General features: G+C 37.8%; 1 protein-coding gene and 1 long non-coding RNA gene across 4 annotated transcripts in view; one reads left to right on the top strand and one right to left on the bottom strand.

Moving 5' to 3' along the window:
* Positions 1-4,960, top strand: part of LOC141362871 (Na(+)/H(+) exchange regulatory cofactor NHE-RF2-like) — a 38,482-nt gene extending 33,522 nt beyond the window's left edge. The window contains exons 4-6 of the mRNA XM_073865135.1: positions 1,223-1,376; positions 2,531-2,634; positions 3,508-4,960. Of these exons, the coding sequence (XP_073721236.1) occupies positions 1,223-1,376; positions 2,531-2,634; positions 3,508-3,675 (426 nt within the window). The 3' untranslated portion in view covers positions 3,676-4,960. The remainder of the gene's footprint in view (positions 1-1,222; positions 1,377-2,530; positions 2,635-3,507) is intronic.
* Positions 1-17,817, bottom strand: part of LOC129436586 (uncharacterized) — an 88,107-nt gene that overhangs the window by 49,602 nt on the left and 20,688 nt on the right. For all 3 annotated transcript variants that reach the window (XR_012368432.1, XR_012368430.1, XR_012368431.1), the window contains exon 3: positions 1,637-1,710. This is a non-coding gene — a long non-coding RNA (uncharacterized lncRNA). The remainder of the gene's footprint in view (positions 1-1,636; positions 1,711-17,817) is intronic.

Genomic DNA, 17,817 nt, shown 5'->3' with positions numbered 1-17,817 from the left:
AGAATAGGAGGGCCAAAATAGATGACCTTCATTTTTATAGTATACAGTCGTCGAAGACACCATTTGAAGAAAAGATTCGAAGTCTGTTCCCTCTTATAGCGTTTTTATCACGTTATGTTTATAATTTATTTAGAAAGATTAAAGATTTGAATGAGTTCAATATCAATAATACTACAATTTTATTAAAGTTTTCATATTTTTTTAGTTTTCTATTACTTCTTTTTAGAATAGTGATCTGCCACGTATTTTAGGTGGAGATTGGCATTGATCGGAGCATCCCTAGTTTTTGCTATTCAGCATTTCTTTTATTAACAACATTAAAGGAATATTCCATTTTCTTAAAAGAAAAATCCAGATAATTTATTCACCACCATGTCATCCAAAATGTTGATGTCTTTCTTTGTTCAGTCGAGAAGAAATTATGTTTTTTGAGGAAAACATTGCAGGATTTTTTTCATTTTAATGGACTTTAATAGAGCCCAACATTTAATACTTAACTCAACACTTAACAGTTTTTTCAACGGAGTTTCAAAGGACTATAAACAATCCCAAACGAGGCATAAGGGTCTTATCTAGCGAAACGATTGTCATTTTTGAAAAGAAAAATAAAAAATATGCTCTTTTAAACCACAACTTTTCATCTAGGTCCGGTCCAGCACGACCTAACGTAAATGCGTAGTGACGTTACGAGGTCACATGTTACATATAAAACGCACATTTGCGGACCATTGTAAACAATAAACTGACACAAACACATTAATTAGCATCATTCCACATACAACAACGTCAGAACGGTCCTCTTTCAACACACTTGTAAACACTGGGGCGGAGTTTCGCGTTGTCCTCTGTGACCTCTTGACGTATTGCGTGGGGTCACGCTATCACATCACAACCGGATTTAGACGAGAAGTTGTGGTTTAAAAGTGGATATTTTTTATTTTTCTTGTCAAAAATGACAATCGTTTCGCTAGATAAGACCCTTATGCCTCGTTTGGGATCGTTTACCATGGTATTTTTGCTTAAGGTTATCATACCGCCAAAATCACATACCGGCCCATGCCTAATCAGTACTTACTGACATGTAGTAGTGCATTTAAAACTATAGTAAGTTAATGTATAATAATATATTTTTCTAATTTATTATTAAAAGCATTTTTGTTGCAGTTTTGTACATACAGTCTTATTCAGATGTATTTTTTATTCTCTATCTCTGTTTATCCAGGTGAATGGTGTAAACATTGAATCTATGAGGCATGCAGAAGTTGTGGCCTTTATCAAGAAGGGAGGTAATGAAACACGTTTGCTAGTGGTTGATCCAGACACAGATGAACACTTCAAAAAGATGGGCATCACTCCCACCAGCATTCACGTTAAAGGTACAGACTAAGTTTAAGATGAGTAAAAAATTGTGCTGTATGAATTTTGTTTGTGTCGTGCCCAGTGCACAAAAATGTTAACAATAACTAGATGACAAAAGGCAAATCTTTGGCTCCAATTGATGGTGCTATGATCTCTTTAAGAAAACACGCAAACCTCAAGTTTTTCAAAGGTGGAAGTTTTGTGCATAAAAAGTAGCAATTCTTGACCAGAAAATATAGTTATTTAAATACACATGGCACAGTAAACCAATGCATACCTCTTCATGTTCATGTTGGAAAGCAGGTTGTATCAGATGCAGGATCATACGCTGAAGTAACCGGCCCTGCAGATCTGAAACGAAAGAGAATAAACCGTATAAAATAATCTGCTCCATATGTCTGTGTTGCTGAATTCGTCATGTTGCATAATCAGTCTTGTAGATTTGGTCTTAATTTGCTTTTCCTGGGATTCGAGGGGGAGTTTGATACGTTTTTGTTCTCTAGAGGATCTGAGACGGACAGATGCTCAGCTTCCTCTCCCAGGCTCTCTATAGAGGTGTCTACCACTGGACCAAGGCCATTAAAACCTGGGCTGGAGGCCATTTTGGTCCATCCATGCAATGAATGTCCTGCGAGTTTTGTTCTGCTTGCCAGCTGTCCGGCTCCAGACATACGGGTCGGATTAAAGTTCAATTGAGTCGAACACTTTGAACAGGCTACTGACAGATCTCGCAGATAATTACAAGTGGGAATTGCGATTTGCTTCTCCAGCCACTGGTTCGGTGTATGATTTCTCATGTTTCATCTTGGGTGACCCAGTTTAAGTTGATCAGAACCAGATCAAGGCTTTTATTATGATTTTTAATTCAATAAAATCCTTATGAAACCTATGCTTCAAGGCATCTTCCTATGGAAATACACACGACAAAAACAACCCATTACATTAGTAACCACATATTGCCCTGCCAGCCACCCACAACAGCATTCGTATTGTTAAAGGGGCATTTTATAATGTTGTTGAGATGACTAATGGCAGGTTTCCTGAATTTATACTGACACCTAGTGAACATGACTATACAATACAAAAAACAAACATGTAGTACAGTAAATTAATACTTGTGTACTTAATGTACGCTTGAACTGTGCATTGATCATTTTATTTCTTTAAATAGATTTTGACGAGTCCATAACAAACGGCTCTTCGAGCCCTCACGTGAACGGGACGTCTTCGCGGTCGACGCACTCTGATGGCAGCAGTCAAGACATGAACACGCAAGTGAGTGTTAACACAAAAAACATATGCATCCAAATGCACTTTTGTATATATGGGTGTTTCTCACGAAATCCATGTGTCCAGCATCAGATTTTTTTTAAAAGCCCTTGAAGACAATTTTTTTTGCACATGTAAGATTAAGGTCTGAATTTACTTAAACCATTATTTTTAGAGGATTTAAAAATATTTCCTATAGAATTATTTACATTTTATTAGATTATCATTATCAAAAATGATCATTACCGCAACATGATATTACATTAAACATTTGCATTTACAAACTCATGTTTCGGAAATGAGAACTAAAAAGTTGTCTAGGTACTATGACAAACAAAATTTCAACTTTTATCTGGAGAGAAAAAATAAGAACTGCTTACCTGGTAGCCATCTTGAGTGTTTTTTTTTTTTGAAAATGTTAGTTCCTTGAGGGCTTAAACAATGATTAAAAATTGTTGCGGAGGATGAGAAAAATTTTCTTGGACACATTTATATTCCTTATTATTGTCTCTACATTTACCATTGATCACCAAATACCACATTTCTTTACTGTAAATGTTTATAGTATAACATGCACTGAAGCGTTTTATTTTTTAGATTTTTTTATTATAAATATTATATGTCAAAGAACCCAAATCCAGTCATGGACATATTGCGGTAATGAAAATTTTCCCCTTAAATGTGAAAAAGACAACAAAATTGGTTTGTATGATGTCATTTAAAATCATGTGCAAAATAGTACGTGAAGAGATGTTTGTAACTGTATGCTTCTTATTTTGATACTCTTACTTTGCATTTACATTATCAAAATGTTTCATGACACCTCATAAGTCGAGAATTAACCCATATTTATGTATGCATGTATGTGTGTCTTTGTAGCTCTCGAGAGACAGCGGCAGTCATATTCTCGACCCGTTTGAGGAAATGGGCCTGAGTCTAAGTCCAACAGCGGCGGAGGCGAAGGAGAAGGCCCACGCCAAGCGCGCTAAAAAAAGAGCGCCGCAGATGGACTGGAACAAGAAACACGAGATTTTTAGCAATTTCTAAATCTTTAAAGACTTGCAGATGCCCGAGACTTCATATGTGTTGCGTTGGACACTCTGGACACCCGACTGCTTTTGACACAAAAGCCTATTTTTGTAAAAAAAAGAAAACTTTAAACAAAAAGTTGAAAAAGCTATGCTACGTCTTTAAATGACACTTACCAGCAACTCAACAAGAGGAAAACCTCATTCGTTGTTATGTACATCTAAGAGTATCATCTACAAATGGATTACCAAACGCCAAATACTTACATTTGGAAATCATATCCATGATACTTTGAAAAACAATACTGAGGTTGTTGGAACAAAATCACATTAGCATATTTAGTGTCACTTGGTTTATGTTTTATGTGATATATAATTACTTATGAAGGAATAACTAAATTTTATCTTTGCCAAAGACACGACCCATAAACAACTCCATAATCTGATGTTTATCCTTATGGAAATCATTGAAGGGAAGTACCACTCATGTGTAGCGTTTGGGAAATTTTGTCATTTCGAAAAAAAAAAGTAAAACTGGAGCATCTTAGCAACACCAAGCAAGCAAGCAATTCTACTTCTTCAACACTAGAGGACGCCGCTAATGCACACTTGCTCTTCATCGTGACAGAAGCACGTGGTTGGAGTTAAGGAAAATCTCATCTCAACCACCAGAGGGACCAAAATAGTTGCAACGTATAAGATGCACAATATTAATGTATTAACAGTATGATCTACTGGTGCATTCTGGGATGTGTTGATAACCTGACAGATAACCACCATGCAAAGCTGAATGCTGAATCAGTTTGAAACATTCACATGTGCACATGATTCTGAGATGTTTGAAACAGTATTGATGCTGTGAGCCACACAGATCATTTAATAAGTACATAAAGACAGCCGGATTTCCATTTACACAATTCAGTGTCGCCCTCATCTCATGAATGTTTATCATGGGTCGAATAGGATAAGACCACTTAGTATCTGATCCCCTATTGGTGGAGTCCAAAATTCAAGGTCTATAATGCAGACAATCATAAAAGCTTTTGAAAGAGCGCTACAGTATATGCATTTACAACACTCATAATGTGATATGTAACATCAGCATTACTTTAATTCCTCTTAATAATTCATGATACGTTTCATGTTTGTCATTTAGTATTAATGTAGTCAAGTAATATAGTCAATGTTTTTGTTTTTCTTTTCATCCACCTATGCTGACATCGAGCGCTAATGGGAAATGATTTCCTATCAGATTATTCATATTAGTATTATTTTTATCAATAAAGTGTGATATTCACATTCAATTCAATGTTGTGTTCAGTTATATTGTGTGATAAGTGTCTTCTGTATCCTAGGGATGCACCGATACTAATATTTGATTAATAACATATTAGATTACCAATAGATACAAATAGTTTCCCTTTGTACTCATTTGTACACTTTCTGTTGTCATTGTGACCCGTTTTTCCTCCCCTTTTGATTGTCAGGTCAGGTTATAATCTGCCGTGATCATCAGCTGGTTTTAAACAATCGGCACATGTCAAATTGTGAAAAAAACGTCTTTTTATCTTTCGATATAGATTAGGCCAATATATCGGTGCATATTACTCTGTGTATTTTTAGTTATTAGATATTTAAATTGTTTTAGTAATAGAGTATAACAGGGGTCTCCAACATTTTTTGTAAGCAAGGGCTACCACAATGGATAAAAAATCTGGACGGCAACATTTTGATATAGTCTACTTAAAACTTGTGTGTTTTACTTGTTGATTTTATTTTATTTTGATATGTTTTAGCATTGTTTAAAATGTTAACATACGTAACCAAGCCAAGCTAATATAAAAATATGTAATAAATAAATAATTATTACAATTGAGACCATTAATAGAATGTGCACTGAGACCCCTGGAGTATACAGTACAGTCACACAATAATCCCAAACCAGGGGTACCCTTAAATTTATAAAAATCTAGCTTAAATGCATGAAATGAATAAATAGTGCCAATAAACAGCTGCTTAAATTGTACACTCTTAGAACGGATGTGTTAAAAACAACACATTAGTGTTGATTCTGGGACAACACACTAAATGCGTTGTCCCAGAATCTACCCATCTCTGTGTTATTATTGAAACAACAAATTTTGTATTACTTTTAACACAACTTGTGTTTTATTTTTAACACAACATCAACACAAAATGTGTTAAAATGACACAAAAGGTGTTAAAAGCTTAACACAAAAAGATTAAAAAAATTAACCAATTCTTTCTAATGCAGGGTTCACACCAGATGTGGTAGAGGTGGCAAGCGCGAGTGATTTACATGTTAAAGGCGGAGTCCACGATGTTTGAAAAACGCTTTGGAAAAGGAGACGGGCCGACTACCAAAACACACTTATAGCCAATCAGCAGTAAGGAGCGTGTCTACTAACCGTCATCGTTGCCTGGGTTGCGTATGTGTGGGGCGGGTCTATCAACAGAAGCTCCAGATTCTATTGGGGTAGGGGCGTGTTTGTTTAGGTGATTTCAAATATCAACATTGGCTTTCAAACATCGTGGACTCCGCCTTTAAGTCAATACAAAGACGCGATTAGGCATCCTGCGGCGTGGTACACGTGGTAAGCACGGCGCAAATGGCGCGTTCCACGCAAATTGAGTGTTGACGCGGGAAACGCGCAAGTTGAAAAATCTGAACTTCGGCGGATTTCCGCGCCGTGTTAACCAATAAGGACCTTGCTGTAGTAGTGACGTGATTACAGGAAGTGACAGAGTGGCGGAGTCTCAGCGAAGTCGCAGAAGCCCCTCCCATGACGAATTTCCGTGTGAATGTCTCAAATGACTAGAATTTCATGGGCGAATAAAGCGAGTAAACTCAAATGTTCAAGCATTCAACTACACGCGAATAGCGCGCTTTTGCCGCCTCTACCGCAGCTGGTGCACCATAATGCTGCGTTTACACCAACCGCGTTTCAAAATCGCGTCTACTGCACCTAGTTTGCTGCTTGAAAAGCTTAAATGCATTCCCGCGCCTAGAGCGAAGTAGACGCGCAGAAAAAGCAAACATTTGACGCGCGTCAGAGGCAAAATCCGCTTCTTGTGAGAGGGGCAAGTGCTATGCGGTTGTCTGTTTGCAGGATGGCTGATGTTCATTATGCATTTATCAAGAGAGTTACCAGTTTGTATTTAGTCACCTTACTATGGGGGGAAAATAAACGGCGCGGGTCGATAAACGCCACTTTAGTCAAAAGTGAAATGTGTATTTACAACTTACCAGGTTGCCCAATGTCCTCACTGACACTCTTCCAAGCGAGGTCCTTTTTATTACGGGCGGGGCTGACGCCATAGCAGCAAGTAGGCTCCTGATTGGTTAACGCGGCGTGAAAATCCTCCAAAGTTTAAATTTTTCACCCGGGCGTCAGCCGCAAATTCGCGTCGAACGCAAAATGCGCAAAAAGCACCATTCGCGCGTACTGCGCCAGGCGCTCAATTCGTGGCATTCGCGTGAACTAGACGTGCGAATGAGGCGGAACTGCGTCTAACGCTTTATTCGCGCCGCGAGACCTCCAGACGCACATCAACGCGTCTTCACATTGACTTAACATTGAAAACACTCGAGCTTGACGCCTCTACCGCGGCTGGTGTAAACGCAGCATAAGAGTGTAGTCGGCGGAGGCTTGGACCTGGAAATGGTATTCCTTACCTCACAAGTTAACAAGCGGATTACATTTTAATAAATGGAAACTAAAATTTTAAGCTACAAACAAAAATCCCTGATATTCCATGACAAAAAAAAAGTAATTCCTGACTTTCAATGTCTGGAAAATACCTTTAATCTCCTAAGACCCGAGCTTTGGGACCAGTCTTTTTTTTTCAGATTTCTTCCAGCTATTTGGGGTAAGGAAGAACCAATAAATATAATAACCAAATATTTTTCTTTGAACATGAAGCAGTGCAATTGTCCACATTTGTTAACAAGCATCTCTAGAATAAAGTATTATGGTTCACACAACAAAAAAATGTGATGTCCACGTATGTATATCCAGGTCTTAGGAGGTTAAAAATGTCATGACCCATGGGAATCCTGTAAACTCCAGACACCCTAAACTTTTTGGACAGTATATTGGGTCACAAATGCTTGACCAAACACACACTTAATGCAGCACATTAAAATTGATTTCATATTTACCAAACTTTATCCGTATTTGCAAAGAATCCGTTATTTTATGATGTATAATTTTCATTTGTAAAAATAAGAGGTCTATCGATGCACAGCAAAAAAAAATCATAAGAGTAGTATTTCTCTTAGATGTTGAAGAAGCTGATTAAACTAATTTGGACTTTCTGAAAAAATTTGATGAGACGTGCTTGCGTATGCAAATCTCTTCACCACAATGCTGTGGTGTAAAGGCCGGTTGCTAAGGTATTCTGACAGCGTTGCTATGCAGTTGATAAAGTGTTTTGTACTGTATGGTTGCTTACAGGCCCATTTAAAATAGCCCACCCTCCCTGTGTATGAATGATCCTCTGTTCTCCAGAGTTTTTCAACCATTTTATCATCCAGCAGTCGAGTAGTAAAGTAATGCAGATCTCTCCTCAACAAACCACATCTCATTTTTTTTAGCTAACATTCATTTCAATGCCAAAGTTGAATTCTTCGGGGTTACGGGTTTGTTTGAATCTCTAACCGCAGGCACGACAAAGAGTAATAGTGATGCTCGCATTAGCTTACAGCATTGTTAATGTTAACCACAAATGATTCACGAAAAATAGTTTTTCCCCCTTGCTACGGTTTTCACAGCACAAGTCATGTTTATGTTTCATAACATAACTCTCCTACATTGTCATGACACTATCATAACTCGACTTCGCACTCTTTCCCTCAGCAGCTAGACGTACATTCATTTTGAGAGTCTATGCTCCGTTTCAGTCTAAGAAAACATGTTAAGCCGTGACCCGCAGATGACACCCTGTGAGCAATACAGTAAATGTATTTGCGTGTCTTCTGTAGCATTAGGGCTGGAGACAGGTGTGTCTGTTTGCAATGACAGCACTTATGTTTGAGATCTCTGGGAAATATAATCAGACAAAAGTAAAATGAACTGATTTTACGGTGATTTTAAAATTGTTATGTGAACACACGTATTGTTTGGACTAAGCAATAGGATGGGATTGTTGGGATTACTTGAATGAAATCTCTTACACATACCAGCCTATTCTCATGATTTGCGTATAAATAGCACACAGTGTGAAAAGTCGTGCAATACATACACCAAATTCCAATTTTGCGTGCATATGATACGCCAGTCCTTCCCGTTCACTTAATATGATGCATCTTTTCATATTGTTTTATGTATTGATTTATCTTTTTCTGTATTTTTTTTTACCATTGTCACTTGATTTGGGGGTTATAACAACTTTTTGCTACATAAAATGACATCCTAACCCTAATCCCAACTCCAAGTGACTCCAAGTGGTTTAAAAATAGACAAAACATTAAAAGACCTTTATATTAAATGACATCCTTAAGCAAATCCCAAATCTAACCCCAAACCTAAGCATCAATGGTTTGAAAAACCAATACATAAAGTGATTTACAAAGATATGGCGCATTAAAGGGAATACTTTCACAAGACTTTTTAAAGATGTAAAATAAATTTTCGCTGTCTCCGTATGTGAAGTTCTATCTCAAAATACCATATAGATTATTTATTATAGCATGTTAAAATTGCCACTTTGTAGGTGTGAGCAAAATGGGCCGTTTTGGGTGTGTCCTTTTAAATGCAAATGAGCTGATCTCTGCACTGAATGGCAGTGTCGTGGTTGGATAGTGCAGATTAAGGGGCGGTATTTCTGACATCACAGGGGGAGCCAAATTTCAATTATTTATTTTTTTTACATGCTTGCAGAGAATGGTTTACCAAAACTAAGTTACTGGGTTGTTATTGTACACATTTTCTAGGTTGATACTAGAAGCACCGGGGACCCAATAATAGCACTTAAACATGGAAAGTGTCCGATTTTCATGATATGTCCCCTAGGGTGGTCCTTATTTTTCAACTTTTAAGAGTTCATGCTCTCACCCCACCAATATGTTTAAATAAATAAATAAAAAATTGTGCAACATTTTTTCAATATTAATTAATATTTTGAAGTTTCTCATGACATTTGAAGTTTAACACATTTGCGTGCTAAGTAAGTGGACTTATTTGACCATGCTCCATGCAATTAAAACTCCTGTTTTGGTTCTGATATGTCTTTCAAAGCAAGAAAGCGTCAATGTGAACAAAACACAATATACACCAAGACAATAGCTGAATCAACATGAAGCAAGTCCGCTATATGTTTACTCGGATCATAAGAGACTGAAATAACTGGAACAAAGTTACCCTCCAAGAAGCAAGATTTATGTGTGTTGTGCATTTTTAAATGGTACAGTTTTTGCAAAAAGTATGTGATTTCGGAAATATTCAAAGGCTTTGAGCAACCTCTAGATATTGATACTTTAGATATAACACATGTAGGGGGTGAGAGTTGAACATTAAAAAAAATTGACCCATTATAAGGACCACCCTAATGTCTCCTTTAAGTAAACGGGAAGGACTGTCAAGCTAAATTGGACTTTTTACACTGCATGCTATTTATACGCACTTCATGAGAATGGGTTGATAAATAACATTTTGGACCATACATCTTTTGTCCTACACTGTAAAAAATGCAAATTTTTTACACATTGTGTGTGTCATGTCAAGTTGTGTTAAAAACAGTGACGGGAGTAACACGTAACAAAGTAATTCCATTACTGTAATTCCTCTACTTTTAGCTGTAATGAGCATGTAATGAGTTGTCCCTAAACTAACACACCTTCTGTGTTATTATTCATTGTGCCGCCCACCACGGTCCTGCAACATTAGATTAGAAATGTAACAAACTTATTTAAATTTGAGTAATTGTAACTGCGTTACTTGATTTAAAAAAATACTTCGTTACATGCCCATTACCGCTAAAAGTAGTGGAATTACAGTAACAGAATTACTTTGTAACCATTACTCCCGTCACTGTTTTTAACACAACTTGTGTTGTCCCTTTCATTTATTTTAACATGGCATGACACACACAATGTGTGTCAATCACATTTTTTAACAATGACCCACTAGTTGAATATGCATGGTAAAAAGTGAAAACCTAGATCAACTTAAAAATTACTTTTTAAGTAACACCTAAAAAAATTCCAACTTAAAATTTCACTTCAGTTTCACTTTTAATTTACTTAAAGCCACCACTTTAATTTAGTTTAATAAACGTACATTTTTTAGGTGTAACCAATTGAAGTAACTTTTAAAGTTGAACCAGCTTTTCACTTTTTACAATGTGTATGCATTTCATTGCATTAGATCAGGGGTTTCCAAACTTTGTTTTCTGCGCACCCCCTTCTATGTCCCAACCGTGTTGGCGCAACCCCAATCCCCACTTCAAAAAAAAAAGAACACCCAAAAAGGCTTTGTTTTCTCGCCATAAAGACTCATGTTTAATCATGCACAAATAACCAGGGTTCGGTTGCACCAGCCGGACGTTAAGAAGTTGGGTGAAAGTCCTACGTCGGGTTTAGCTACATCCGTAAAAAATAAAATCTGAAACTACGACCAGACGCAGCTACGCTAAGCGTAGATGATACGCGCCCCCGTGTATGTGTTTAACCTTGCCATTCAAGTTTACTATGGTAAAAAACGTACACTTACTGCCGCCTGCTAATAGATGACATATGAGAGCTTTCCTAATGTTTACCAGTGCGCTCTCCCTCAAGATGCTTGCGTGATGTGCAGACCCATCAAACACATTAATAACGAAAGCCTTTACTGTTCACACAAAAGTTGTATAATAGTTTGCAGATTCATTATAACAGCTCAAGTTTCAAACAAAATTAAATGAAAGCTTTTAATAATGGCGCTTTTCCATTGCATAGTACCCCACGGTTTAGTTTAGTTTGGGTCGGGTCAGCTCACCTCACTTTGGCGTTGTTAGCTTTTCCATCGAGTTTAGTATAACTTCGCAGTGGGAGGGATTTTAGGCGTGTCGTTATATTTGCGCTGCCCACAGCTGTGACATCATACAAGTGAGAGGAGAGCGTTGTTGTACATTCCCAAACATTTATTTATTTCTCAGTCCGCCACAAAATTAAAATTGGCCACCACAAATAGATGTTTGCACATCCAGTTTATCACTAACTCTGTATCACATGACAGTTTCAAACACCCGCGGCGTCAGCCGACGGCGCTCCGCTGAGTCTCACTGAAGTTGCATTTAAGCATATAATGCTGACGTGCTCGTCGCGAATGTTCCGCCACAAACTTCAAGTCTGGAAAAAACTGTTATGGTGTCCCTGATTCTCAACATGTGGATGTTTTTCGTCGCTAAAAGGGAGTTTGGGAACTTATAGCAGAGCACAGACGACAACATGTTTGCTCGAGACAGCGCAAGCTAGCCTAGCACAGGTAAAGCTAGCGATGACGCTGTTAGTGACGTTTCTTTCAGACCAATCAGTGATCTACAGTGTTTTCGCGTCATGTTTGGTATCAGCTCGGGTCGCTTGTAACCCCAACCGAGGTGGTACGAAAAAAAGTATCGGGTACCACGTACTGCACCTAATGGAAAAGCTCCCAAAAGTAAGCTGACCCGACCCAAACTAAACTAAACCGTGGGGTACTATGCAATGGAAAAGCGCCATAAGTTCTCTAGAGTGTCTTTGTAAGTATTTATGTATTTTATTATATTCCCTCTCCTTCTTCGTGACTAACAACTTTAATCATAAGACGTCCCACACTTGACAGTTTCCCTGATTTCAGCCAGTGAAGCATATTTATAATATATATGGAATGAATGAAACGAGTTGGCACGCATATAGCGGCTGCAGTGCATAACAAAAGAGCAGTGCGTAGAAAAAGATAGCAGCTGTCTTCTACGTTTCTATCAAAAACTAATAAATTGTACTTTAAAAAAAAAAAAGCGATTCCAAAGGAAATGTTTACTGTTCATTTTTTATTTATTTATTGTATGGAAAAGTCCCATTTAAAGAAACAGACCGCCATTACATTTTTCCCCTCGCGCACCCCCTGGTAGCAGCACGCGTACCACACTTTGGGAATCCCTGCATTAGATAAAAAATATGAAACGAAGCGGCATTTGGAAACCATCATAAATCATAAGCAATTTTAAAAGGATGTAGGTTTTACAATCTAGACAAAAATATACTGTGAAAAGTTGGATCAATTAAATAAAAATATTTGAAGAGTTTTGTTGCAAAACGAGATAACCACCGTTTTTTTAATTGTTCATAAATCTCGTTTTTTGGTTGTGCATTCCAATTAATTTCAATGCAACTGCAGTTGGTTTGTTTTGGTTTAAACCTTCATAACTTAAAAAATACAGCTAATGCCGAGTTCAGACTGCACGATTTTAGCCCTGATTTTGACTCGCCGACAGGTTTTGCGAAATCGCCGACAAATGGCCGAAATCACAGGCAAATCGATGCTCGTGCACGCGAGTGACAATCACACAGTGTGAATTATAAAAGACGCGTTCTGAGAGGATCGCCGACGAGTCGCCGACACCCGTGAGATATTTGGCATGCTAAATATCTGGACCGGTCGGCGATTCAAAATCATTCCGTGTGAAATGTGTTTTGACTGACAATAACATCGGCGATGACCTACATCCAATGAGAGAGCAACATACAGGGCAGCTGGAAGTTCGGGGAGGAGCCTCTCCAAACATTTCCTCATTCATAATTTTTATTTCTTCTTCTTTCTGCTGCAAATGAGCGCACATGCAATTTGTATGGTAAACTTCTTGCGGGTGACTATTTTTAATAATAATCCCAGTCTCACGTGAGAACTCCGGTCTTGCACGCGTGACCTCGCGCTGTTTCCTTCGCGTCACTTCTCGCGTGCGTTTGGTTGTTGAGACGTAGTTTGCGGACCGGGAAAAAGTTATCGGCGATTCTTCTTACGGTAAAGTCATGCAGTATGAAGACCCCTGTCGCCAATCCATCATGCAGTGTGAAACAGCAGCGACTGAACGCTTCCCCTGATAATCACGCAGTGTGAAACCACAGGTGACCCGACTAATTTGAAAATCATACAGTCTGAACTCGGCATAAGTAGCATCATAAAACAAAATAATAGCATGATAACATAATAATAAACATGTTTTGACAAAAATGTAAAAAAATGGATTTCTCTCATTTTGCTACGAAACTCTTCATATCTTCAATTGGTAAACCTAAAATGATTTTAGTTTTTTAACTTAAATATTTTACCTATGGAGGGGTTTTCCAGACTAAAATAAATGTAAGAGCGGTCCAAACTGAAAACAACTTCTTAAAATACATCAGTGCCCTTTGTTTTGCCTCAAAATGCACACAAGTATGTTTTTAAGGCATGCTTGTAAAAACTAGCTATATTTCCTGATTAAACTAAGGCCTAGTTCTTGCTGAAGCTAATCCCTGTCCGGGAAACCACCCAGTTTTTTTACTTAAACATACAAGTTGAAACAACTAAAAATTTGTGGGTGTTACCAATTGAAGTAATTTTTAAAGTTAATCCAGCTTTTATATTTTACAGTGTACCGTTTAAAATTAAGACACAAAAATGTACATTAAAATTAAACACGTGTGGTGAATTGGATGGGAACCGACTTCAACTTGACACCATCATCTATTGTAAAACACTTTAAAGACACTTGGTATGTGTTATCTCATACAATGGCATTTATTTTCAGTGCCACTTTTACAATCATTACACAGCCTCATTTCTTTCTGGCATGAATTCAACATGTAGCTGTTAACATTGCTAAGAGATTCTGCCTCTTGTTGACGATGACATCACAGTTAACTTCAACCACATCTGTGTGCATTTGTGACCCTGTCTGTGAAATCCAGACTAAAGTCTCATGATCTAATGATGAGAGGAGCATCACAGTTTGATTTCGCATTGATTTGATATGACCTTATCCATTAATAATAAATATTTTCACAAAATGTTCTTTACATTATATAGGATGATTTTATGTAGGAAACAGTAAATCACTAAAAATAACTTTAGCTGAGGTTTCACTGACTGGGTCACATCCACTACTTTAGTTTTAAACCAAAAGTATATTTGGTATCACACTAAATAGCATTTCAAATATTCAAAGTTTTTTTTTTCCTCATTCTGGACATTCTTACTTTTCATTGACCTATATATCAGAGTACCATTAGTGTGTTACTATGTAAATACATCATATTTTTCTCGTCAGTCGAGGGCAGCTGCTGGCATTGAAACCAGAGGGAGAGCGAGCGAGCGAGCGAGAGAGAGAGGGAGGGCGGCAGTCAGCGTCTCCATGGCGACGCAGTGTTTTTGTTAGCATGCGCATGAGTCAGACGAGCTGTGAGTCAGAGTCAGGAGGAAATTCTCTCTGTTCTTGCTTCACACAACCGCACACGCTCTCACCCGAGCCAAATAAGGACAAGGGCTCGGAGAGATGTAGCGGGGCTACACGAGAAGATAAATGTCTCCTGTCAGGGGCCGGAGGGAGGGGTCCCGGTCACACCCATGCAGTTCACACCTCAGTTTACTGGGCAAACAGCTTTACTAAGGTGACAATTCTTCATCCGCTGAGTCACATTTACAACAATCAATGATTTACTGAAACATTCCGGCCTTTCGGTAATACAAAAGCATGCAGCATTGTTTTAATCAGGTCCGTTTGTCTTTTTTAAGTGCCATTATGTCTTATTAATTTGCTTAATTAATATTTTATGGCATGCAAATGTATTCTTTTTGTAATTACAGAATTATCTAGTAATAGTAATTTGGCACTGCTGTAAGGTCACGCTATGAATAATATTATTGACATTTAAACAGCATTAGTAGGTTAATAATTGAATAGTTTGCCTCTGAGGATGTCTGTGAATTATTCGTAAAAAATGCACAATCAAGGTGGTAACGTGGCATGATGCGACGCAAAGTTACACCGCAGGTGTGCATTATTTTCGATTATACCACGGGGCTGTTTAATGCTTTATTCTGATTGGCTGAGAAATGTTCCATGGCTGTTGATTATTTTTCTGTAAACCACACACTTGACCTTTTAAATGTCTTGAAAATAGGCACCAGGGGTTGAATTCACAAAACATTCTTAAGAAAAAAAAATTTCTTAACTGCCATTTCTTAAATTCAAGCTTAAAGGTGCAGTGTGTAAATTTTAGCGGCATCTAGTGGTGAGATTGCGAATTGCAACCAACGGCTCAGTCCACTGCTCACCTCTTGGTTTGAAACACATAGAGAAGCTACGGTAGCCGCCACCGGACAAACATGTCATTGTTGGAGACAACTTAGTAAAAAAGTTTGTCCTTTAAGGGCTTCTGTAGAAAAATGGCTGCACAAAATGGCAGCTTCCATGTAGGGGACCCTCGGTGTATGAAGATAAAACGTCTCATTCTAAGGCAATAAACACTTAACGGTTCATTATGAAAGGGTCTTTATACACCCCTGATAATTTAGTTTTGTATATTATTTTGCATTTCTGTCAAGAGATCCTTCTAAAAATTACACACTGCACCTTTAAGAAAAAAGTTAAGAATATTTTGCATTCTCAAAAAAGCTTCTTAAGAAAGTTCTTATTTTTTTTCCTTAAGTATGTTCTTAAGAAAAAACGTAAGAAGAATTCCAATTCTCGAAAAATGAAATAACATCTTAAAGTTAGGATAACCTTACAGTAGTCTTAAATCTCAATATGTAAGAAGTTTACTTCACGTAGATTAGTTTAAAGAGGAATTCCACACTCATATAATGAAGTTTAATGGCTTACTCAGTAATATGTCATGAAACACAAATAAGTATTAGTGATAATATTAGCAAACATTTAACTTCCTCCGTAATAGCCTACATTCATTGCTAAAAGTCGCTCTAAGCGGGAGGCGAACCTTTAATCGCGCCGTCATGTGAGTCGAGGGCTCCGAAACCGCGGGCACGCTTCACCCTCTGCGTCCGTCTCTTGAATTCCTAAGAATTGCACTTAGGAACATTCTACGCACTTCTTATAATTTATCTTAAGAACTTTCTTATTTTTTGTCTTAAGAATGTTTTTGTGAATCCGGCCCCTGAGCAATTTTTGTGGTAACCGTGGTGTAAGAGGAATAATTGACTCCTGTCCTTTGAATTATTTGAAAATAATGCACACCCGCGGTGTAAAGGCGCTCCGCTTCGGGTCGTGCCACATTACCATATTGGGTGTGCATTATTTTTTGTTAAATAATTTAATGGCCTGTCATCAATTATTCCTTACATAGTTCAAAGGACTGAAGTCATTTATTCCGCTAATACTGTACTATGGTTACTAGAAACATTGCTCTGCTGGTTATTTTAAGATATCTGACAGGTAATATGTGTGGTTTACAAAAAATAATGTGGAAAAACACCAGTTGAACATTTCTCAACCAATCAGAATAAAGAATTCATCAGGCCCGTGGTATAAAGTCAAAAATAGCATGGCCTCTTCTGACTTTGTTTCGATGCATTGACGTAATTTCCACTGAAACAGGAAGTTAGGATATATTGAGTAGCCCCCTCCTCTTTTTAATAGCCAAAATCGCTTAGTTTACCTCACAGCCTGTAATCTGATGAGAAGCTAGAATGATGTCATAAAAATTGTTGATCAGTAATAAGTAAGAGACTGCATTGTCAGAAAAAAAATGGTCAAAATGTGGTACACATATTTTGACAACTTTTTCTGACAGTGCAGTCTCTGGGATGGGACCCTTTCAAAAAGTACAGCTTTGGACCTAAAGATTTCATATTAGTACCTCAGGGGTACATATTACCTACCTATTACATGTACCTTTATTCAGGGTTCCCACACCTTAGTCACTTCCAATTCAAGGACCTTTTTAAGGACTTTCCAGATCCAAAACCCTCAAATTCAAGGACTAAATGTGGGGACACATTTCATGTAAGAGCAAGGTTACATCGTGTTACCTTTTAGATACATTGTTACAGTTCCCTTTCAATGGAACTCGAGCTGCGTCACTGTGGTGACACTTTGGGGACGCCTCCAGGGGTAAGTGTGTCTGAATGTGTATATCAAATTCAACCAATGGTGAGGCTTAACGACAAAGACAGGGTGACGT

The sequence above is a fragment of the Misgurnus anguillicaudatus genome, unplaced genomic scaffold (genome assembly GCF_027580225.2).
Source record: "Misgurnus anguillicaudatus unplaced genomic scaffold, ASM2758022v2 HiC_scaffold_29, whole genome shotgun sequence".
NCBI classification, from domain to species: domain Eukaryota; kingdom Metazoa; phylum Chordata; class Actinopteri; order Cypriniformes; family Cobitidae; genus Misgurnus; species Misgurnus anguillicaudatus.
The sequence above is the reverse complement of the archived record's forward strand: the minus strand, read 5'-3'. Positions and strand labels throughout refer to the sequence as shown.